The following is a 25,772-nucleotide window of genomic DNA, read 5'->3' on the forward strand; positions in this document are numbered from 1 at the left end:
CAGGAAGGAGCAGACTGAAGGTCCTCCAAGTTCAGTATCCTCTTTCTAACAGTGGCCAATCCAGGTCACAAGTACCTGGCAAGATCCCAAAACAGTAAAACAGATTTTATGCTTGTGGACTTTTCTTAGGAAATTATCCAAACCTTTTTTAAACCCTGTTAACTGCTTTCACCAAATTCTCTGGCAAATGAATTCCAGAGTTTAATTACACACTGAGGCCCAGATTCTCTAAAAGTGCGTCCCGATTTTAGGCAGCTGTAGGCATAGCGGGTCCGCCCATCCCCACTTAATCTAAGGCCTGATTGGCCAATCAGACCTTAGACTTAGTAGGGATGGGCGGACCCGCTATTCCTAAGGCCTGATTGGTCCAGGCTTCTAGAGCCTGGGCCAATCAGGCCTTAGGCTTCGGCGGGATGGGCCGGGAAGGGGCGGGCCCGCCTCATTTCGATGAGGCGTGCCTGCTTGCTCAACGTGCAAGACCCATCTGTAAGAACAGGTTTGGTGGAGTGGGGGTTGTTAGCGCCGGGGGGGGTGCGTCTTCGGGCAGGAGGGATTGGGCACCCTCCTGCCAGCGACCGATATTGTCGGGGGGGGGGAGATCGGTAATGTCGGGGGGGGCGCGGTCGGTAGTGTCGGGGAGGGGTGTGTGTCTTCGGGCAGGAGGGTTTGGGCACCCTCCTGCCAGTGATCGGTCAGGGGGCCACGGCCCGCTATACTTATAGCGGCAGAGAGATCCCTTGCCGCGATAAGTGTAGCGGGCCGTGTCTAATCTAACCCGATTCTCTAACCCGCGTCTGTAACATGGACGCCGGTTACAGTTTAGTTTAGGCCGATTCTGAATAGGACGCCTCTCCCGGGCGTCCTATACAGAATCAGGGCCTAGGTGTCTTGCGGACTTCGCCTTCAATATAGGCGGCCTGCCTGGGGAGCATTTTTTTTAAAAAAACGTGCATCCCGATTGGCTGATTAGACATCTGTAGGACGCCTACAGCTGCCTAAAATCGGGACGCACTTTTAGAGAATCTGGGCCTGAGTGAAGAAATATTTTCTCTGGTTTGTTTCAAATGTACCACTTAGTAGCTTCACTGAATGCCCCCTGGTCCTAGTATTTTTGTAAAGAGTAAACGTGATTTACATCTGCCTGTTCCACTCCACTCAGTATTTTATAGACCTCTATCACATTCTCCAAGTTGAAAAGTCCTAGTTGCTTTAGCCTTTCCTCTTAGGGAAGTCGTCCCATCCACTTTATCATTTTTGTCACCCTTCTCTGTACCTTTTCTAATTCCGCTATATCTTTGTTGAGATGCGGTGACCAGAATTGCACACAGGTTGGGGGATAAGAGTGGTCCTAACAAGTATCTGAACAGTGGTGATATTCGGCAGCTAAAGATAATTTATCCTTGCAGCTTAGGTCTGCAAACTAAATAGGCACAACCAGCATGATCACCATACCACCTGTATGGATGGCAGCATGTAGTGTATGGATTCATTTAAGTGCTGGTGTCAGTGGTTAACTTAAGTCAACAACTGCGCTGGAAGAAAACTAATCCCTCTTTGGCTGGAAAGTTTGAAAGAGGACTGCTTCTATGATCAACAAGTTTCAAATTTTTATTAAAATTTGATTTGATCGCTTATCTTGTTTTACTAAGCGAAATACAATAATAAAAAAGCATTAAAAGACATACAATTACAATGTAAGAACTGAACATAAAATAAGGTAAACTAAACCGACATACAAACAAACTAATACAAAAGGGTAGAGGGGGTAGAACTACAATTTGGTTTGTAAAGTCTAAAAGAGTAACATGTATGGAAAGTACGATAAGGTAGGAGTGGGAAAGAGGAAAAAAAGAGGGAGAAAGAGAGAAAAGAAAAAGAATCGGAAAAGGAAGAAGAGATATCAATTTTAAAAGAAAAATAAAGGCTGAAAGCATCTTTAAATAAGAAACTTTTGCAGCAGATTCACCTCATAGTTGTCTAACAGAGTTTTGGATGGCAAGGGGCTCAGTCGGAAGGCATTGTTCAGTATTCCTAGTCCCAGGTTCTGTGCCAGGGTGGACCAGTTCTTGCTGGGATCAGGAGTGTCAAGCAACTTGTACAGTTTCAGTTTTGCATTCTCGTTCAGGCTGCTCATATCCCCTGGAGAGACAAAGGCACAATACAAGCTAGTTATGAACCCCAAATTGCTCCTTGGTGGAACTGCTGATAGCAGCATAGCTGAGTTAGTCAAGCTAATCACCTACTATGGCGCAGCACATTTAAGCAAATGACAATTTGGATTTTTTTTTTTTACACTGTAAATAAATAACTGTTTGGAAAGGCAAAATGATGTACCGTAAAGTTTCATTGCTCTGGGTAGCAGTACATTAAGGGGCTCATAATTAAAACGGAAATACGTCTAAAATCCCACCTAAACCGGCACTTGGACGATCAAAAAGACAAGTTGTATAAGTGCCGTTAATCGAAACGGGTTTTAGATGTATCTAAAAACAGCTTAGGCCTTTTCAGTGCCCAGAGGTGAAAGGGGCGTTTTAAGAGGAGTGGTGAGGGTAGATTTGGGCGGGACGTGGGCTGACCTAGACTAAGTATAACCGAAAGTTTAAAGTTTAACGAACTTGCCTAGATGGAACTTGTACGTTGTGTCTTAGGCGATCTAGAAACAGGTCTAAGTGCCCAGAAGGAATCCAAAGTGACCAGATAACCACTGCAGACACAAAATGCAGGCCCCCCCACACACACTGCCCCAGTGATCACTGGCCCCCCCCACCACAATACCATAATTTCATAATAAAAATGTACATACCTGCCTGCAGAACATTAGCACCTGGCATAGGAAAGCCTAGTAGAGCAGCACAGAGGTGGCTTAAATAGTTTAGGGGGTGGGCTAGTGAACCATAGAGAGGAGGACGCAGGCACATAAGCCACTCTAACCACTGCATTCATGGTGAAAAATGTACACCCACAACTCCCCACAACCCTACTGTAATGCCATATAGGTGCCACCTGCAGCCCTAAGGGCTATTGGGATGGTAGACAGGTGGGTCTAGTAGGTTTTGGGGGGTGTTTGGGGAGCTTACTAAGGCCTATAAGGGAGTTATGGTGAGATGTTTATGTGACACTCTTTCTGTGAAGTTTGCAGCAGTGCCCTGTAAGGTGTTGCCATGTCTGGGTGGCCAGTCCATCACTTTGCTGGCCTCTCCCACGTCCAAAAAGTCTTGCTCTAGGCGCTTTTGACTTGGACAAATTTTTGGACGAGAATGGAGTATAAAGATAGACAACTTAGCAGTCTGGACGATCAAATGGCTGGACATACAGGTAGACAATTCTCAAAAAAAAAAAATTGGGGGATGTATTTTTTGAGAATGGACTTTAGACACTGCCGACTTTGGGCGACTAGCCACTGATTATGCCCTTCCAAGTATTTTTTTTTTTTTTTAAATGCTTAATCATCTTACTTCCAAAATATGATGGTCTAAAAATATCATCCTTTATAGTTCTTTATATTATTCATTCTTTTTCAATTACAGTAATGTGGTCTAAGGACATACTTTGCAGTTTGGTTTTGTTTCTCAGATGAAAAACATAAAACCCCCAGCAGTGTCATTCAGTTTAAAAATATCGAAACAAAAAAAAGATATAATGGGACTAAAGGGACAGCAGTATATAATCCAGGACATTTTCCCATATGATTTTCAAAAACAAGATTTCCTCATCATTTATCCCGAATTTGACTTCTTTTTCCCATTTATAGCTGTCAACCAAATTTCACACATGCACAAATAACAATTTCGAACCCAGAAAGAACAAAGTCTTCATAACATGAACATTTCATATACAAAACAAATAATAAAAAAGATGTTTAAAGAAATAATAATAATAAAAATAATTTATTTTTATATACCGCCATATCCGGAAGTTGTAGGCGGTTCACAACAATTTAAACATGATACATACAATGCAAATCATTTAAAATTCAGTAAGTTAGATACATACGATATAGGAGGAAATACAAACAATTTTAAAATGAATAAAAGATAGTAAGATAAATATTAAGATTCATTAGGAATTCTGCCTATTGAATAATTGAATTTTTATTTGTTTTCTGAAATCAAGATAAGAGGAGGCTTCTAACACAGTTTTGGCAAGCCATGAATTCAATTTGGCCGCCTGAAAAGAAAAGGTTCTCTCTAGGAACCTTTTGTAATAACAAGATTTTATTGAGGGATATGCAAATAAGTGTATTCTTTGAGAGCTCTTGTTAGTATAATTCAAAGTAAAATGAGGAATAAGATAACCTGGTAGCATGCCAAATACTGTTTTATAGCAAATGCACGAGCACTTAAATAGAACTCTGGATTCCAATGGCAGCCAGTGAAGCCTTTGATAAAAGGGGGTAACATGCTCCCATTTCTTTAAATCAAAAATAAGGCGAACCAAAACAGTTCACACTTTGGAAATAGAGGTTTCTTCTTTAAACAGGCATTTGGACAAACTTCCCTATAGTTAGAGTGAAGAAATCATTACTTCTCTGTACCTTCATGCACTCTTTTTCAAATAAATCTTCCAATACAGCAAAACCCATTTCTCCCTGGAAAAGCGAAGACTTAGAGGAGACATGATAGAAACCTTCAAGATCATGAAGGGCATAGAAAAAATAGACAGGGACAGATTTTTCAAATTAAGGGGATCAATAAGTACAAGGGGCACTCAGAGAAATTGAAAGGGGAGAGGTTTAGAACAAACGCCAGGAAGTTCTTTTTCACACAGAGGGTGGTGGATACATGGAACGCGCTACCAGAGGATGTGATAAACAGGAGCACGCTACAGGGGTTCAAAGAAGCTTTGGATAGTTACTTGGAAGACAAAGGGATTGAGGGGTACAGATAAGAGTAGAGGTAGATTATAGGGATGGGATTAGAGGTAAGTTACAAAATTAATCAGGGACCACTGTTCAGGCACTAGGCCTGATGGGCCGCCGCGGGAGCGGACCGCTGAGCAAGATGGACCTCTGGTCTGACTCAGCGGGGGCAACTTCTTATGTTCTTCTCTTTATACACACTATATTGTGACTGATTCTACAGGAGCATTTGTTTATTTTAAAAAATTTCTTCTCCGCTTAATGCCTAAGCGGATTACAATAAAACAGACATAATCAATTACATACAGACTCAGAAGAAAAACATTATCTCTTCAACCTCTTCCCTACAAACCTCATATTACGAGTATATCAAATATACTTAAAAACAGTACCATTCTAATAAAAAAAACTTGTACTGATAAATACGTTTTAAATTTGTTTTTGAAAGACCTCAAGTTTTTACACAATCTCAAATAACCTGGCAATCCATTCCACAAATGTGGACCTGCTACTGAAATAGCCGTTGCTTGTGTTGAAAAGGCAGTCACCAAGTAGTGATGCATTTGCACTTCCATTCCAACTCAATGACAAGAGAGAGACAAAGAACTCTTCCGCCTCATTTGCCAAAAGAAACAATTGAATTTGAGGGCTTGTGTCACGTGATGTCTCAGCAACCAGCATCCATGTGGCAGAACGCATGCTCCAATGATCACAGGAGACAGATTTCAACAAGATTGGGGGTGCTAACTCAACACAAACTATCATCACAAAGTTGTTTGCTCAATATTGAGGGAGCTCCAGCATGCTGTGCCCTCATATAACTGGCACCTATGTCAATGATCACCACTGTAAGGGTAATTTTAACAGGGCATCTAGGCTGTGAAGACACACTGGCAGATAGATTCTCCCTATTTTATAAATGCACAACTATAACACTTCAGCTGTACTGTATTTAATTAGATTAGAAACCCCACCCCATATAATAACAATTATTTTTCTTCTTCTAATCTAATTCAGTGGTTCCCAACCCTGTCCTGGAGGACCACCAAGTCAATCGAGTTTTCAGGCTAGCCCTAATGAATATGCATGAGAGAGATTTGCATATAATGGAAGTGACAGGCATGCAAATCTGCTCCATGCATATTCATTAGGGCTATCCTGAAAACCTGATTGGCCTGGTGGTCCTCCAGGACAGGGTTGGGAACCACTGATCTAATTAACTACAGTTTGGACAACAGTCTACCATAAGGTTGTGAACATCGTATCTACCAGACTGAGAAGCAGGCATCAAATCAAGGATTGAAGGTGGGTCACTGGCACATGTGATCTTTGGGCTTCCCTAACAGACTTCATCTTCCAATATCAGTATTCCCTTCAAGGACCAATCCACAGTGCTGAATCATGACTAGTCTCTAACTAGTTCCTTTTCTTTTTTTAAAGGTCAATTCATGGACATGGACATGGACTGAAGCTGAGTCCATGACAAGTCCAAGACAAATATCAGGAAGTTCTGCTTCACGCAAGTGGTGGACACCTGGAATGCTCTCCCAGATGAGGTTATTGCGGAATCCACCGTTCTAGGATTTAAAAGCAAACTAGATGCACTTCTCCTTAAGAGAGGCATAGAGGGATATGGGTGACTAATATTACGCCAGGTGTACACCTGGCTGGGCCTCCGAGTGTGCAGATCGCCAGACTTGATGGACCGAAGGTCTGATCCGGAGATGGCAGTTCTTATGTACAGTGGAACCTTGGTTTACGAGCATAATTAGTTCCAGAAACATGCTCGTAAACCAAATTGCTCATATATCAAAGCGAGTTTCCCCATAGGAAGTAAGAGAAACTCGGTTTGATTCGTTCCACCTCCTCCCCTCCCCCCCCCCGAGGCTACCGGCGCTGCTCCATCACCCCCCACTCAAACCGGCATCACATCCCCCGTCCGTGAATGCCCCCCCGCGAGAACCGCATCGCACCCCTGTGCTGGAAGCAGCATCCGCCCACCCGCCCACCCAAACAAGCTCCTTACCCCATCTGCTGCATGCCGGTGCCAGTTAAGGAAAGATCTCGCCTCTTGCCTGGGCTGGGCCTTGAGCATCTGCGCATGCTCAAGGCCTTCTGGCTCTCGTTCTTTTCGAGTTCCCAGTTGTTCAATGACTTAGGACAGGGACAAGCTTTAGGCACCCAAAACAGCCTTACTTTTAAACCTGGCTTCACACTTCAGCTGTGCTGGGATTCCCTCCCCCACTGCACCAAAGCCCATTCACACCTCTGTCCTCACACACTCATTCAAATCTCAGTTTCAATCTTAACTTTTAAACAGTTAGGTTTCTTAGTTAATCAGCTTTATTCATCCATGCTTTCACCAAACATACCTTCCTCTGGTTCATAACTGCACTCTATGGCATAATCTGGGTTATTTGAATCAAAACCCTTCTCAGTTACTTCCATATGCTTCTCCTCTGTTCTCTGGCTCCCCACCTCCCATCCTGTGGAAGCCCTCGTTTCTCACAGCCAGCTTGTGTAAATTCTTCCTCAGAATCCTTCCCTTTCCAAGCTAACCTTTCTTGCCTGTGTGCTTCTGGCTGAATTTGCCTGCAAGGTAGAGAGGGACTGGTGCACAAACTGTCTCAGAGTTTGTTAAGGTGCCTGGCAGAATTCTCAGCTTCCCAGCTCTGGCTTGCTGCTCTTCCACTCATCTCTCAGCTGTAGAGGCTTTATTCTACAGTTAGCTGCTAGCTGGGACAGGACCCGACACCTCACCTCAAGGGAGGGAGGGATTGCTCCCACCCCAGCCTGGCTCACCACTGAATTACCAGAATTTAAGGTGGACCCGCAGAGAGGCCAGTGCTGGGTTCTGGAGGGGGGGAATAGTAGGGTAGGTGCACAGTTGGACGGCACTTGAATATAAACATTCAGTTTATGTTTGAGTTAACATTTCCCCCCTCCCCCCTTTTTTAAGGGGAAAAATGTCATCTCGGTTTATATTTGGATTGGTTTATATTCGAGTACATACAGTAATTCATAATTTAAAATCTTAAGAACAATGGGTCGAATATTAAAGCATCATAGCAACTGTATTAATTAGCTCCTCCTTCGCCTAAAAGCCCTTGTTTTGGACGTTTGGGACTTAGGCTTTTTTTTAGGTTGATTATATGGTGTTAGTGGGCATTTAAACAGCTGAACGTAGAGGCAGGCCATTATAAAAAAAAACCTTCTTTTGGACGTTTTTTTTTGATAATGGACATTTTCCCTGCTTCTACTTTCAACGTTTAAGGCCTTAGGCCAAAAGGGACTTAGACGTTTTTTTTTTATTATGCCCCTTCACCTGTTTAGTTAGGCCTGCTGTTCAGTAGGTCTAAATTAAATGCATAAGTTACCTGGATAGTTTCAAAGCCTATTCTCATTCCACCTCAAACCCAGACCCATACTATACAAACAGTATCGAGCCATTCATTCATATTTCAGCCTGAAACTATCCATATCATATATGGATAAGCCAGTTATATATTCACCAACTACCACTGAAAGTACTTTGAATACTTGCCTTCTTGATCTATCTGCTGCCTTTGATACTGTGTTGATCATCGTGACATGCTGTACTCGCTGGGATTCCAGGGTTCTGCTCTCTCCTGGTTTTCTTCCTATCTCTCTCATCGCACCTTCAGTGTATGCAACAGTGGTTCCTCCTCTACAGCCTTCCCACTATTGATTGGTATACTTCAAGGCTCTGTCCTGGGACCACTCCTTTTCTCATTCTACACTTGCTCACTTGGAGCACTGTTTTCCTCCCATGGTTTCCAGATTCACTTCTATGCTGACAACTCCCAGATCCACCTCTCCGCACCAGATATCTCTACTGAAACCTAGACCAGAGTCGCAGCCTGCCTGTCCGACATTGACGCCTGGATGTCACCGCCATCTAAAACTGAATATGGCTAAAACCGAGCTGCTCATCTTCCTGCCTAAATTCACCTCCCCGATTCCCCTGTCTTTGTGGACAACAATCTCATCCTTCCTGTCTTGTCTGCTTGCAATCTCAGGGTCATCTTTGACTCCTCTCTCTCCTTCACCGCCCAGATACAATATATTGCTAAATCCTTCGGCTTCTTCCTCTATAAAATCTGACCCTTCCTCTCTGAGCACACTACCAAAACCCTTATCCACGCCCTTATCACCTCACGCTTAGACTACTGTAACTCGCTACTTTCAGGCCTTCCACTTAGTCATCTCGTTTCCCTCCAATCCATCCAGAATTTGGCTGCACGACTCATATTCCGTGAGAGCCACAATACTCACTTTACCCCTCTTTTAAAGTCACTTCATTGGCTTCCCATCTGTTTCTGAATACTATTCAAACTCCTCTTAGTGCCCCTCACTATCTCTCTTCGCTTATCTCTCTATGTTCCCCTCCCCCCCCCGTGAGCTCCACTTAGCTAGTAAGTCCTCGTGTTTGTATCCTTCTCTTCCTCCGCCAACTCCAGGCTCCGTCCCTTCTACCTTAATGCACTGAATTCCTACAGCGGGCTCCATCTCTGGCAGTGTTGAAGGCCCAGTTACTCTTCGAGATTGCTTTCAACTCCTAACTCCTCTCACCTTGGGTTCTGCATCCTTAACCATATATGTCATGTCTATCTGTCCAAGTTAGATTGTAAGCTCTTCTTAGCAGGGGACCAGCTATTAAATTTCAAAATGTACAGCACTGCATATGACTTTCTGCGCTATATAAGTGATAAATAGTAGTAGTAGTGCTATTCTGTTTCAAAGTGGTAACAATATCCTTAATTCAGTTCTTCATGATACCTCACCTTGTATCAATGCATCATCAAATGTAACTCTAGATTCATAGGGCTTGCCATTTAATATGTCATATACCTGTATAAAAAAGTAAAAAAATGAAAAATGTGAAGAATAGAACCATTCATGTCATAGTTTTACTCTATAGGAACATTATGTTCCCTTTTAAATAAATTAGTAAGGACAAAACATACACCCTACTCATGATAAAAAGGTATCAAATTTTTCCCTCCAGCTTTCTTCCCTCCATTGTCTCATCTCTCCTCCCCACTCTCTCCTTTCCATCTACTCATCTCTCCCTTCAGCCTCTTTCCTCTAACTTCTCATACCCTGTTACCTTAGTCCTTCTGCTCTAGCCTCACACCACTCCCTCCTCCAATCTCTTCCCTCCAGCTTCTCATTTTTCGCCTCATCATCCCATCTGAATTTCTCATTCCTTCCTACCCCTGGCCTCCTCTCTCCAGGGGTGGCAATAAGAGGCTGAAGGGTAAGAGAGATGATAGATGGGGAAGGAAGAGATTAAAGGGTGTCTGGAGGTGATGGACTTTGCCTGGAGAGGTATGGGTGAAAAATGTTCAGAGGGAAAAACTGGAGGCAACGGGATGGTAGAAAAAACATATTCCTAGGCCTCAGGACATGCTCAGGACATGGAGAGTGCTTGCTATTTCCTGACTCTAGACTGTTTGAAAACTGCCCTTGAGAAGCTACAATGTACATGCAGGCTTCACAAAGGGAGCATTTCTCAGGGAGTAAAGTATGTGTGCAGAACGGTGTTTTCAAATCTATGAGCGTGTGTGTCCCTTTTCACACACCCTTGTAGTTTTTTCCTTGAAAACCACCTACCAGGTCAGTAGGCACAAAGGTACCTTTGGACTCCACACCTAGGTTGGCTACTCATAATCACCCTCTGGATCCAGTTCCAGTCATACATTCTTTCCTCAGCAAATGAACCGGCCCCTCTTGCCACTTACACCACAATCTGCCTTTCACATATGGTTACCCTCTCTTTCCTGTGCTTTTCTAGCTAAAGGATGCCTTTACATCACCTCATCACTAGCTGCCATGTCCAGGGGGGTTGTTCCGGGCACTATGCCTTCATCTTCACTGTCCTCATCTTGAAGATCCTCTAGGTCATAGAGAGGCTCACAGTTTTCAACGTGAGGATTTGCTCCTGCACAGCAACACAATCCGAGATGAATCTATTATATTACGTTAAATAATCCACAAATCTCACTAGATAATACATTCAGTAGATGTACTGTACTATATACAGTATATTGAACCTTCAGAGGTGTCACTTAGTTGTCCATGGAGATTTATATACCATGCTTGTCATTAGCACAATATAGGACCAAAATTTTAAGCTATTAAATCTTTAATGTTCTGATTTTTTTATAGTTTTACATTTTATTTTTCATAGCAAAAATTGTATACTCATTTTTTAAAATCAAAGTTAGCATAGGGACAAATATCTGTCATGAATCTTGTTGTGTCAAGGAATGATCCCTTTATAGTATAAGTCCATAATGAAGTTTCACTAATGCTTATCAAAATCAGTATTACTCCCCTCACCCCTACCGTGCAAGCAAACAGCAGCCAAGGTGCCCCTACCTGCTGCTTTGAGTAGGGCTGTCAGTTTCATTGATCCTCTTCCCGCTGCTATGTGAAGTGGAGTAGTTCCATCAAATGTAGTACTATCAACACGGGCATCACCCTAGTGTCCAAAGAGAGCAAGTTTGGTGTGTTATTTGACTATAAATGTAATCATTTTATTATTCTCTGAGTACTTCCACAGACTAAAGATTCCCCTTCTCATGATACCCAGTTAACAAAACAGGTATCCAGGTAAAAGTGTTGGTTGAACGTTACCTTCCCCTTTAGCAGGTTAAAGGATTCAAACCACAAAAGGGTGATGGCAGGTGGCGTCAGACAATTCACAGGGATTTTCCTATAAAATTTTGGGCCTGATATTCAAAAGACTGCACTATTTTGTACTGCATCCATGCTCTTTAACCATTCTTTCAGCTATCTTAAATCATGCCTCATTTTTTTTCTGCTCCCTAGGGATGTCTTCTCTGTTGTAGATCTTAGTAAATCCAACAAAATATAAATCCACTTACAAAGACATTAATAATGCATGTAAAAATATCTTACCCCCTCCTTTACAAAGCTGCGCTAGCGCTCTTAGCGCCGGCCGTGGTGGTAAGAATTCGGACGCTCATGGAATTCATATAAGCGTTGGAGTCCTTACTAGAGAATGACACGGGGAAAAATTCTGTCCCCGTCACTGTCCCGTCCCTGGACCACCATCCCCTTCACTGCCCCGTCCCTGTCTCCGCCCCATCCCCTTCACTGCCCCATCCCCTTCACTGCCCCGTCCCCTTCACCGCCCCGTCCCCGCAGCATCCATACAAGCCTCAGTACTGCAATATTTAGCTTATTCCTTCCTTATAAATCAAAGTTCTGGCTGCTGAACTAGAGAAAGAGATGTTCAGCAGCCAGGGCTTTGTTTATAAATTTTTATCAACACAACTAATATACTACTTTATCCTACAGCAAATAAAAAAAAAAAAAGGAAATAAATAGAAATTTTTTTTTTTACCTTTGTTGTCTGGTTTCTACTTTCATCTTCTCATTCAATTCCTTCCATCCACTGTCTGTCTTCTCTCAGCATCTTCCATTTGCTCTGTTACTGTGCCTTTCCCTTCACCCATGTTCTTCCCTCTGCTCCCCCCATAGTCTGGCATCTCTGTCTTCTCCCCACTCTGTCTTCCCCATTTCCCTTCCAGCGTCTTCTGCCTACTCTTGTCTTCCCCATTTCCCTTCCAGCGCCTTCTCCCTCCCTCTCGCCACCTCACTGTCCTTCAGCACCCCCTCGCACGGCCCGAGAATCCCCCTCCCACTTACCTTCGCGGCGCGTTAGTAAAGTAAGTTGCTGAAGCTGGCCAAGCCTGCCGGAAGTTGCGTCAGAGGAAAAGCTTCCGCCAACACACACACGCGACTGCAGGCAGGCTCGGCCGGCTTGAGCAACTTACTTTACTAACGTGCCGTGAAGGTAAGGGGGAGGGAGGGAGATATATTTGGTAGGTAGGAAGGAGGGAGGGGGGCAGCGCGCGGTGACCGCGCGTGTTCCCTCCTTTAACTGCGGAGACAAGGCCATTCACTGCTCCACGGGGCGGTGGATGGCCTTGTCCCTGTGTCCGCAGTGAGCACTTCCCCCTACTACTATTTCGGCAGGTTACCTGCAGCTAGCCGCGGGTATCAGCCACCGTGTCATTCTCTAGTCCTTACCACCACGACTGGTGCTAAAACGCTAGCATGACTTTGTAAAGGAGGGGGTAAATAAAATAAGATCTATACCAAAGCAAATCAAACAAACCACTTACTAGATTTAATAAAGTGTACCAATGCTGTTATATCAAATTACCTGTATTAGATAACATTTGGTAGTATATTACATTACATTAGTGATTTTTATTCTGCCATTACCTTGTGGTTTAAAGCGGATTACAGAAGAGGATTTCTGGACATGTCTAGAGGTGTTACAGAGTAGAGCAGGGTGCTTCACAGGATTGAAATGTTTCATATGGTGTTAGTTAGTCTTCATGGATTTCTTGAATAGCAGGGTTTTTATTTCTTTTCTGAATCTTTTATAGTCTGGGATCACGATTAGTAGATTGGAAAGTTGGTGGTCTAGTTTTGCTGCCTGTGTGGCTAGAAGGCCATCGTACAGTTTTTTCCGTTTGATGTCTCTGATTGGAGGGTATGTGAATGGTGTCTGGATTCTCCTGTGTCTGGCTGTGGTAGTTTGGATTAGGCGGTTGTTCAAGTAGGCTGAGCTGTCACCATTTATGGATTTAAATAATAGACAGTAGAATTTAAATAGTTTTCATGCTTGAATTGGGAGCCAGTGTGAATCGAGATATGCCTCGGTAATGTGGTCATGTTTTCTTAGTGAATAGATTAGTCTCAGGGCTGTGTTTTGTACTGTTTGTAGTTGTTTTATCATTGTTGCGGGGCAAGGGAGATAGAGGATGTTGCAGTAGTCAAGAAGACCTAGGACTAGGGACTGAACCATGAGCTGGAATTGTTTTCTGTCGAAGAATTTTCAAACTTGCCTTAGGTTTCTCATGACCGTGAATGATTTCTGTATTGTTTTGTTGATTTGTGGTTGCATGGTGCAGCATCTGTCTATCGTCATTACATCGCGACCAGTGGAGGTAATTCTATAAAACAATGCTAACATCTATGTGCTAGTGGTTTCATTATTTCATTTTTTAATAGGCTTGGAGTTAGCCGATTGCTTGTATACCTTCTATCACCATTTGGATTAAGAATTTTTCAGGCATTGATATACATTTAAAAATTCCTTTTCCAAATGATGTTTGATGTTGGTACTTTTACTTAAAAAAAAAAAAAAAAAATATATATATATATATAAAGAATGTGTCCCCCTCATTTAGCTTCATATATATGTTTGCTCTCCTAATTTAAATTAATATACATCTGATCCTCTTAAAGTTTTTTTTTTACCATAAATATTTTTGTTACACATTAGTTTATGTTTAATACCCCCCACTCCTTATACTAAGCTGTGGCAGAGGTTTCTACCACGGGCCGGAGTGTTAAATGCTCCAACGCTCTCAATCAACCAGAAAGCACAGTTACTTACCGTAACAGGTGTTATCCAGGGACAGCAGGCAGATATTCTTAACACATGGGTGACGTCACCGATGGAGCCCTCGGTACGGACCTTTTTAACTAGAAGTTTCTAGTTGGCCGCACCGCGCGTGCGCGAGTGCCTTCCCGCCCGACGGAGGAGTGCGTGGTCCCCAGTTAGGATAAGCCAGCTAAGAAGCCAACCCGGGGAGGTGGGTGGGACTTAAGAATATCTGCCTGCTGTCCCTGGATAACACCTGTTACGGTAAGTAACTGTGCTTTATCCCAGGACAAGCAGGCAGCATATTCTTAACACATGGGTGACCTCCAAGCTAACAAAGAGGGAGGTGGGATGGTTGGCCATTAGGAAAATAAATTTTGTAACACAGATTGGCCGAAGTGTCCATCCCGTCTGGAGAACGCATCCAGACAGTAGTGAGTAGTGAACGTGTGAACTGAGGACCAAGTGGCCGCCTTGCAGATTTCCTCGATGGGCGTGGAACGGAGGAAAGCTACAGAAGCAGCCATAGCTCGGACTCTGTGGGCCGTGACAGTTCCTTCCAGTGAGAGACCGGCCCGAGCATAACAGAAGGCAATACAGGCAGCAAGCCAATTTGAAAGTGTCCGTTTGGAGACAGGACGGCCCAAACGGTTGGGATCGAAAGACAAAAAGAGCTGAGGGGATGTTCGGTGAGCTCTGGTACGATCAAGGTAGTAAGCAAGGGCACGCTTACAATCCAGCGTGTGCAACGCCTGTTCCCCAGGATGCGAATGAGGCTTAGGGAAGAAGACGGGCAACACAATGGACTGGTTGAGGTGAAAAGCCGAGACCACCTTGGGAAGGAATTTAGGGTGGGTACGCAGAACAACCTTGTCATGGTGAAAAACAGTGAACGGTGGATCAGCAACCAGTGCATGCAGTTCGCTAACCCTCCTGGCAGAGGTGATGGCAATTAGGAAAAGCACCTTCCAGGTAAGAAGTCTGAGCGAAGTTGTGGCAAGAGGCTCAAACGGAGGTTTCATGAGAGCTGAGAGAACCACATTCAGGTCCCAGACGACAGGAGGAGGCTTGAGAGGCGGTTTGATATTGAAGAGCCCTCTCATAAATCTGGAAACCAGAGGATGAGCCGTGAGGGGTTTTCCGAGGATAGGTTCATGAAACGCAGTGATGGCACTGAGGTGGACTCTGATGGAGGTAGTTTTGAGGCCAGCATTGGACAGTGAGAGCAAATATTCCAAGACAGTTTCCACCGCCAAGGAGGTGGGTTCCTGATGATGCCGGAGACACCACGAGGAGAATCTGGTCCACTTCTGATGGTAACATTGGAGAGTGGCCGGTTTCCTGGAGGCGTCCAAAATGAGGCGGACCGGTTGAGATAGATTCTCCGGAGAGGTCAGCCCGAGAGAAACCAAGCTGTCAGGTGGAGTGAAGACAGATTGGGATGCAGTAGAGACTGATGCTGCTGTGTAAGCAGAGTAGGAAACACAGGAAGAGGAATGGGCTCCCTGGAGCTGAGTTGAAGCAGGAGGGAGAACCAGTGTTGACGAGGCCACCGAGGGGCGATGAGAATCATGGTGGCGTTGTCCCTGCGGAGTTTGGACAAGGTCCGCAACATCAGAGGAAGTGGAGGGAAGGCATAGAGGAACCGATCCCTCCAGTCGAGCAGGAATGCATCCGGGGCCAGACGGTGAGGCGAGAAGAGTCTGGAACAGAATTGGGGCAGCTGGTGGTTGTGAGGTGCTGCAAAGAGGTCCACCTGCGGAGTGCCCCATCGAGCAAAGATGGAGAGCAGAGTCGGAGGGTCCAACGTCCACTCGTGAGGTTGAAGGATGCGGCTGAGATTGTCGGCCAGAGAGTTCTGTTCGCCCTGGATATAGACCGCCCTGAGAAAGAGATTGCGGTCCGTGGCACAGGTCCAGATGCGCAGAGCCTCCAAACAAAGGGGGCGAGATCCGGTGCCGCCTTGCTTGTTTATGTAGTACATGGCGACTTGATTGTCTGTGCACAGAAGGAGGACTTGAGGGCAGAGAAGATGTTGGAAAGCCTTGAGGGCGTAGAACATGGCTCTGAGTTCCAGGAAGTTTATGTGATGACGACGCTCCTGTGGGGTCCAAAGTCCCTGGGTGCGTAGATCTCCTAGGTGAGCTCCCCATGCGTAGGGGGACGCATCGGTGGTGATGATCATCGAGTGGGGGGGCGGATGAAAAAGTAGACCCCTGGAAAGATTTGAGGAGGTCAACCACCATTGGAGAGATTGCTGAAGAGATGATGTCACAGAGATGGGATGAGAAAGAAGATCTGTAGTCTGTGACCATTGGTTGGCGAGAGTCCACTGAGGCGTACGAAGGTGGAGACGTGCCAGAGGAAGGACATGCACCGTCGAGGCCATATGACCCAGGAGGACCATCATCTGACGGGCCGGAATGGAGGGATGCATGAGTACCTGACGGCAGAGATGGAGCAGGGTCTGCTTGCGATCGGAGGGGAGAAAGGCCCTCATCAGCGTGGTATCCAGAACTGCTCCAATGAATTGAAGTCGCTGGGTGGGAAGCAGATGCGACTTGGGGTAGTTGATCTCGAACCCCAGGAGGTGGAGGAGAGAGATGGTGTGATGAGTAGCTTGTAGCACGAGTTGAGAAGAAGGTGCTTTCACCAACCAATCGTCCAAGTAGGGGAACACCTGGAGGTTGTGAGACCTGAGGAAGGCCGCCACCACTATCAGGCATTTGGTGAAGACTCTGGGGGAGGAGGCGAGGCCAAATGGTAGAACTTTGTACTGGTAGTGGTGGTGTAGTACCTGGAACCGCAGGTAGCGGCGAGAGTTCTGATGGATGGAGATGTGAGTGTAGGCCTCTTTGAGGTCCAGGGAACATAGCCAGTCGTGTTGAGAAAGAAGAGGGTAAAGTGTGGCAAGGGAGAGCATCCTGAACTTTTCCTTGACCAGACACTTGTTGAGGTCCCTGAGATCGAGAATGGGACGGAGGTCTCCCGTCTTTTTGGGTACAAGGAAGTAGCGGGAGTAGAATCCCTGACCCCTTTGATCTGGAGGTACTTCTTCGATGGCATTGAGAAGGAGGAGGGATTGAACCTCCCTCAGTAGGAGGGGGGTTTGAGAGGAGTGTGAAGCAGACTCTACGGGAAGGTTGTCCGGAGGAAGAGTCTGGAAGTTGAGAGAGTAGCCGTGGCGGATGATGTTGAGGACCCACTGGTCTGACGTGATGACTTCCCAACGGCTTGAGAAAATGGTGAGACGACCCCCTATAGGCTGTGGAAGAGGCAGCGAGGGTGGATGACTGGCTATGCCCTGGAGAGAAGAGTCAAAAGGGCTGAGATTGTTTAGCAGGCTGAGAAGGCTTGGAGGGTTGAGTGGCCTGAGATCGAGCCTGGGCATGGTGCGGCTGTTGACGGGGTCGCCGAGATTGTTGAGGAGGCGGATTGAGAGGCCTGGCTGAGAACCTCCGCTGGTAAGATGATTGAGGCCGATAGGGTCGAGTAGGCGGAGCCTTCTTCTTCGGCTTGATTAGGGTGTCCCATCTGGTCTCATGGGCCGAGAGTTTCTGGGTGGTGGAATCCAGTGACTCTCCAAAGAGTTCATCCCCGAGACAGGGGGCGTTGGCCAAACGATCCTGGTGGTTGATGTCCAGGTCGGAGACTCTGAGCCAGGCTAAACGACGCATGGCTACGGCCATGGCAGAGGCCCGAGAGGTGAGCTCGAAGGAGTCGTATATTGAGCGGACCATGTATTTACGCATCTGGAGAAGGCCAGAGATGTGTTGTTGGAATAACGGGACCTTGCGCTCAGGAAGGTACTTCTGGAGGGCAGACAGTTGTTGGACCAAATGTTTCAGATAGAAAGAGAAATGGAAAGAATAGTTGTTTGCCCTGTTGGCAAGCATGGCATTCTGGTAAAGCCTCTTGCCAAACTTGTCCATGGTCTTACCTTCTCTGCCAGGAGGGGTAGAGGCATAGACACTGGAGCCCTGAGTCTTTTTCAAGGTGGATTCCACCAGAAGGGACTCATGGGGCAATTGGGATTTGTCGAATCCAGGAATAGGAATGACACGGTAAAGGTTGTCCAGTTTACGGGGGGCTCCCGGTACCGTGAGGGGATTTTCTAAGTTTTTATAGAATGTTTCCCGTAGGATGTCATGCACGGGAAGCTTGAGGAACTCCTTAGGAGGTTGCTCAAAGTCTAAGGCTTCTAGAAAGGCTTGAGACTTTTTTGAGTCAGATTCTAGAGGAAGTGACAGGGCAGCAGACATTTCTCTCAGAAATTTAGAAAAAGAGGACTGCTCTGGTTTGGAGGTGGCATCGGGTGCCGATGGTTCATCATCAGATGAGGAGGGATCCTCCTCGGTACCGAGAGGAGTGTCCTCCCATAAGTCAGGGTCCCGGACCTCTGGTGCATGTCAAGACACCGGGGTGGAGGGCGCGGTATGGCGAGTCTTGGACAAAGATTTTCCAGAGCGCACCGAAACGGTACCAGGGGAGGAGGACCGGCGTCTATCTCGGTCCCGAGAAGAGTGCCGCACCGCCTGGTGCTGAGGAGGATCCAATGCGGCCTGAGAAAGAACCACTGGATCGCTATGAAGTTGTTGGGCCGAAAGGATCGGCATGGAGGTGTTCACCGGTACCGAAGGAGTGGACACCGGGGGCTCGGTACGGGGCTCGGGCCGGTCTGGTACCGGAAGGAGCGGTGCCAGGATAGTGGGCAACAGTTGTTCAAGTTGTTTCTTCAACTGCTCCTGGAGTTGAGCCTTTAAGATGGCCGAGATACGGTCATCGAGGGGTGGCATCGGAACCGCTTTCTTTTTCTTCGGTTCCTTAGATGCCGCTCCACGCCCCGGCGATGAGGAGGCCGATGACGAGGCACTCACCGAGATCGGGGCGGAGCGTTTGCGGGGCCGGTGCGATGCCGGCAAGGACGGTGTCGCCACCGTAGCTGGAGGGCGCTCGAGGGAAGAGGAAGGCTTCTTAGCCGGCTTACCTGGCGCCAGCGACGCCGATGCGGGGTCGGTCGGTGTCGAGGTCGACGGTGCCGATTTTTGAGGTACCGCCGTTGGAGGTGAGGAGTCCATTGCCGACTCGGTGCCGAAAAGAAGAGTTTGTTGAATTTTTCGGTTTTTAAGAGTTCTCTTTTTAAGAGTGGCACAGCGGGTGCAGGAATCCGCCCGATGCTCCGGACCCAGACACTGCAAACACCAATTGTGTGGGTCAGTTATGGAGATCGGGCGTGCACACCGCTGGCACTTCTTAAAACCGACCTGCGGGGGCATGAAGGGGAAGATAGCCTCCGCAAAATCGAAGCCCGAGGCCTGTATAGTGGCAACAGGCCCCGCCGGGGCAAAACGAAAGAAAAAGGGAAAAAAGCAAAGTTTTTTTTTTTTTTTGCAAATCAAAGAAAAATAAACCCGAAGGTAAAGAAAGAAAAATAAGGAAAAAAAGCGCGAGCGGGAAGGCAAAAAAGTGGTTTCAACGGCCGTTGAAAAAACACACGCGTCTTCTTCGCTCCGCGGAAACGAAGAAACTGGGGACCACGCACTCCTCCGTCGGGCGGGAAGGCACTCGCGCACGCGCGGTGCGGCCAACTAGAAACTTCTAGTTAAAAAGGTCCGTACCGAGGGCTCCGTCGGTGACGTCACCCATGTGTTAAGAATATGCTGCCTGCTTGTCCTGGGATAAAAACAGTTATCCGGCATCCACCAATCCCCATGGGTGCCGGATAACTGAGATTCTACCGTATTATGTTTCAGTTTGCTAATTTTCAGTTTACCTCATTCATTGCATTTTTTATTTGGTCTTTTTACCACTGTTATGCTATTAACAGAATTGCAAGCTTTATGTTGAATTGTACTCGCTGTACACTGCCTTGGGTGAATCTCTTCATAAAGGCGGTTAACAAATCCCAGTAAATAAAGAAATACATAAATAATGTATGCTCTGCCACGCCTGGCTTTGAGTACTGGCCCAGTAATTTTCAAAAGGGATTAGCAGGAATTCAATCCACATAGCCTGCAAGAATTAATGGGAGCCAGGAAAAGCTACATTTCTTCCCACAGAAGCTTAGCGTTGAATTTCAATGACTGCTAGGGAAGTACATTACATTAGTGTCTTTTATTCCGCCAATACCTCGCGGTTCTAGGTGGATTACAAAAGAGGTCTTCTGGACATTTCCAGTATAATTACAAGATAGATATTGAGTTGGAAAGTTAGGATCCAGGGATAGATTGAAGTGATCGGTTATATCATTACCTTGTCTTGATAAATTTCCTGAATAACATGGTTTTTTATTTCTCTCCTGAAGGTTTTGTAGTCTGGTGTCATGATCAGTAGGTTTTACATCATGCACACCCACCATAAGTAAACACATTGCAAAAAATTCATACCCCACTGCAGCATGGAGCTCACCTCGAGCAAGAGGCAGCCAGCCAGTGACACATTCTCTTGTTCAACAGCTAAATGCAAGGCGGTTCTCCCTGATTTTTGCTCCTGAGCATTGATGTCAGCTCCTTTTGTGATCATCAGCCTAAGGCAGTTCATACTGTTTGCCATCACTGCCAGATGAAGGGCACTTAATCCTGTAAAAACAAAAAAACATATGAGATACTGCAATCTGAATCCCAAAACGGCACCAATCTTTCACGTGTGCTGGTGTTTTAAACTGCAATGTGCTTCTTTTTCTAAGTTTCTACTTGCTGTGAAAAACAAGTCGGTGTTAGAAGACAATTTTCAGAAGTCATTTACTTGTCTAAACTAGCAGGCTGAAAACTGCCCTGCTCTTACCCAACACTTTTAGGTACATAGATACAAGAGAAGTGTTCCCAGAGCTGTGGCTACATTAGGGAAGGAACCCCTTTCACACTATCTATCGGGAAAAAGCAGTTTGAAAGAGGAAAGAATCTGTATGAGAGATGCAACTTGAAGATAAGTTTGCCTTGCTTGTTTATATCACGTTTAGTTAGACCTCCCGATATGAACTGAAAATCACTTTTTACTCCAAGCTGTTATATTTTGGCAGATTTAATCTCTCGTTCCATTCCATAATAATTATGAGGACAGAAAATGAACTTTGAAAAATGAAGTTGTCTTATTTTGTGTATTTCGTATATCTATATATTTCACAGGTCAGGAGTAGGGGTGGGTGGGGGGTGGTTTGGATCCGGTTTTCTACGGTGTATTCTAATGTATGTTATAGTATTGGGGTGTTACGATCTGTCCTGGGGGGTTTTCAGAGGGTTTTACATGAAAAATTGTATTGAGCACCTCTTGATCCTGCGACATCTGATCTTGGTTGTGTTTATGACCTTTGCTCTCTGTATGCCCGGTAGGGCGGTTTTTTTCCTGAATTGATGGATGTCCATTTACTCTGCTATGTTCTGTATGTACTGGTTTGCTCAATAAAGAAATATTATAAATAAAAAAAAAGAAAAATGAAGTTGGTAGGAACGAATGAAATGAAAAATTGATGATATAAACATATAGAGTTTTTTCAGACCAGTGATGATACGGATAGCTTAGGGTACTGTATAGTCCCAGCTGTTCGTGTATGAGGTCTGTTTTCTCCATTTTTTGTATATATTATTAGTTTCTGTCTTGTTTTATTTATTTTTGATGAGATAGTGTGAATAGGGTTTCTCTGCTAAATTTACTATACAGTATGGGTTTGTTTGTTTTTTTTAGTTTGTGTCTGCTACACACGACTGTACCCTGATATTATTGGTACATTAGGGAAGGTCCATCCAAATATTAAGCTTGAAAATCTTAAGTTACTCAAACACCAATCTTGATGATACACAACATGGAGAGTATACTTGTACAATATTAACCTATTTATAGGACCTCGTACATCCAGGACATTGCTCAAATTTCTTTCATGCCCTTACTGGGGTGGTGTATTCATCATTGGTCCTTTTTTTGATTATTTTCAAATTTGGCTATCTTACCCACTTGTGTACGCATTCAAAAAAAGAAAACGGAGGAAGCATTTAACTTTAGCCCAGTCCCGGCAAAGCTCCTGCCCCATAACCAACAATGGCCCAACCGTTTCGCCTCATGGCTGCATCAGGAAAAAGGGGAGGTAGAGCTTTTCAATTCGGCACTAACGTGCTCACTATAGGCTATTGTGAGCACGTTTGTACCGAATCAGAAAGCTCTACCTCCCCTTTTCCCTGATGCAGCCATGAGGCGAAACAGTTGGGCTGTCATTGGTTTTGGGACAGGAGCTTTGCCTGGACATACTTTGAGCTGGACATGCTGCAAAGATTAAGTTTCAAGTTTAAGTTTCAAGTTTATTGAGATTTTGATTTAAATGCAATATCAAATATTTTCAATGTGTATAACAAAAATAAATTTGGGGAAATAAATAAAACCATTTGAACAATAAACATACAAACATATCCATAGATGATTAAAAATACATAAGGAGTACAAGGATAAACTACATTTGTTTAAAATAAAAACCCCCAAAAGAAAAACATTTAGGGAAGAACAACATCAGGAAGGGTAAAACCCCCCCTCCCCACTGATTTTTGGGTGAAACTTGGTATTATCTGATCTAAGATTCATATGCATCTTTATAAAGATAGCTTTTTAATTTACTTTTAAATTTCTCTAGAGAGGTTTCGGCGCGTAGAGAGGTTGGAAGTTTGTTCCAGATCTGAGGTCCCAAAATAGAAAAGGTTGTAGTTCTTCTAGTGCCAATCACTTTCAATGATGGAATGGTCAGCAAATACTGATCTGCTGATCTAAGAGATCTAGCTGGCGAATAAGGTATGCTTCAACAATGTTTTTGTGCTTGAGACATTGCTTTAATATACTAACGGTGATTAATACACTAAAGAGAATTTGTGCTGTATGAGTGCTACTAACGGTGTGGCTAACAGTGTGGGAGCAGAAGGAGGTTTTTCTGCCAGTGATGTTACTTGCCCTCTCAAGATAGAGAAGGATTCATAGACAAAACCGCGGAAGACAAAGGCGCGCGCCGACAACTGAGCGCAAGACGGAGGCGCGCGCCGAAGAAAATGACAGTTTTTAGGGGCTCCGACGGGGGGGTTTTGTTGGGGAGCCCCCCCACTTTATTTAATACAGATCGCGGCGGCGGCGGTGGGTGGTTTGGAGAGTTGTAACCCCCCTCATTATACTGTAAACTTAATTTTTTCCCTGTTTTTAGGGAAAAAGTGAAGTTTTCAGTAAAATGTGGGGGGTTACAACCCCCCAAACCGCGGCGCGATCTGTATAAAGTAAAGTGGGGGGTTCCCCCCCACACACACACCCCCGTCGGAGCCCCTAAAAACAGTTATTTTCTTCGGCGCATGCGTCTACGCTGCGCTCAGTGGTTGGCGCGCGCCTTTGTCTTCCGCGGTTTTGACCTGACACCTTAGAGAAGGGCTCTTCTCTAACGGGGCTCTGAGGCTTTTCCTCCTTTTCGCTACAAGCACTAATCCAGAATTGCTGTCTTTTCACTTTTGTAAATAGTAGGGTTCCCCAGGTGTCTGCGCTGAGCCTGAGGCCTCTGCTTTTTTAATAACCTACATGGAGCTCGCAGTGACAGGGACAAACTTTTTCACTGTGTCCTACTCTAGTTTGGCCCAAAAGCCTCTAGTTTATCCATTTAAGACTTTAAACATAAGAATAATAATTTTAAAATGCATTTGAGATTCCCCAGGAAGCCAGTAAGGCTGTGTAATCACTCGGGATATGAGTCCTCAACCGTCAAAACTCCAACAGGTCTTGCCCCTGCATTCTGCAATATTTGAAGCCACCTAAGTGATTTCTGCAGCAGCTCAACATATACTGCACTACATTTGTTTATTCTAGACCGTAAATGAAATGGCAGACAGGGTCAAAAGTGATCAATAATCCTTAGAACAGGGGTGTCAAAGTCGATCACATAAGGGGCCGAAATCTAAAACACAGGCTATGTTGCGGGCCAAATTTTAAAATTAAGATACTTACCCCCTCTTCTATTAAACTGCGCTAGCAGTTTGTAGTGCAGAGAGCCATGCTGAAGGGTCCGTGCTGCTCCCGCCGCTCATAGGAGCTCTATGAGCGTCGGGAGCAGCACGGGCCCTTCAGCGCAGGTCACCGTGCTAAAAACTGCTATCGCAGTTTCGTTGAAGAGGGGGTTAGTCTTAGTAGAAGTATAGATCCTTCCTCACCCTGAGACACCATTCCAGTGATCCACCTGTTCTTTTCACCTCATAGATGTTACCATACTTAATCCCAACTTTATTTAAATAGTCACTCTAGGCATAGGCAGTGGAAAGCTTTTTTGTTTGGGGGGAGGGTGAAAGCTCCGCCCCAGACCCCACCTCATAATAGTACTAATTGTAATAGCATATTTTCCACAATTGCGCAGAGTTCTCAACCAGGACCGTTTTTAGCTTTTGATCCACGGTTTTTTGCCTTAGGACTTTCAGAGACCCCTGAGGAAGACAGGGTTGTCGAAACACGGACCATGTTGGGTCCATAGTCCCCAATTATTTGGGTCCTAGACATTTCATTATGTGGATTAATTGACTGTATTTTCAATAAAGCCTGCATCTTGGACATCATCTTCTCCACAGTGTTTTTGTTTTCGGATATTTTCCATTCATTTTTCATATATACACACAATATAATCTTATTAACAACACATAATGGTTAACCACAAAATTAAACTAAACAAAGCAGACTGTATGCTTTCAACATTCATTCCTACCAGAACACCTGGCTTAGGTCACACATGCAGAACACAGATAACCCCTATGCAAATTACGGGACCACAAACTAAAAGTACTAATATATACAAACGAAACCCTAAGATGCAAGACTCTGCATGCAGTACAACCCCAGAGAAATAGAAACAAATACATTTCTTTCTGAACAGTGCAAAATATAGACAGCAGATGTAAATTCTCAAAACTAACACAATTCAATCACTAAATTGAAAATAAAATCATTTCCCCTATCTTTGTTTTCTGGTGATTTTGTTTTTCAAACCATCTTTCCCCAGTCTCTGGCTGCACTTCCTTCTGTCTGTGCTCTTAACTGTGTATCCAGAGCCACCTTATCCATTTACTGTTTTTCTCTCCTTCACTTTCTGCCATACGTCCATTAGCATTAACTTTTAACATTCAACCTTCTTCCATTTTTCTGCTTTCTTCTCAAAATCTATCTATCTATCCAAGTGTAAAGCCCTTATTCCCTCCAAAAGGTGTCCTTCTCAATCTTGAGGGTCCTGATCTTCACTGATATGAAATGATGCAAGAGCCTATAGTCAGTCAGCACCGGAGACTTTGAGAGTCGGCATGTATACTAACATTCAACATCTGTTCTGAGGAAGGAGTTAAAGTTTAGGTCTCAGTGGGCATGTGCAAAATAGCCCACAAGGGTAAACATAACATGCTATTTCTTACATGCTCATTAAAGTTTATTTTGTATGCATTGATCCCTCATTTGTATGTAAGTATTTTAGTACAT

At 44.9% G+C, this 25,772-nt stretch overlaps 1 protein-coding gene across 1 annotated transcript in view; it reads right to left on the reverse strand.

Moving 5' to 3' along the window:
- Positions 1 to 25,772, reverse strand: part of NFKB1 (nuclear factor kappa B subunit 1) — a 216,852-nt gene that overhangs the window by 5,676 nt on the left and 185,404 nt on the right. The window contains exons 17-21 of the mRNA XM_033935869.1: positions 20,721 to 20,890; positions 11,264 to 11,366; positions 10,699 to 10,823; positions 9,664 to 9,730; positions 1,967 to 2,139 (exon numbers count right to left, since the gene is read on the reverse strand). Of these exons, the coding sequence (XP_033791760.1) occupies positions 1,967 to 2,139; positions 9,664 to 9,730; positions 10,699 to 10,823; positions 11,264 to 11,366; positions 20,721 to 20,890 (638 nt within the window). The remainder of the gene's footprint in view (positions 1 to 1,966; positions 2,140 to 9,663; positions 9,731 to 10,698; positions 10,824 to 11,263; positions 11,367 to 20,720; positions 20,891 to 25,772) is intronic.

Source organism: Geotrypetes seraphini, chromosome 1 (genome assembly GCF_902459505.1).
Source record: "Geotrypetes seraphini chromosome 1, aGeoSer1.1, whole genome shotgun sequence".
Classification (NCBI taxonomy): domain Eukaryota; kingdom Metazoa; phylum Chordata; class Amphibia; order Gymnophiona; family Dermophiidae; genus Geotrypetes; species Geotrypetes seraphini.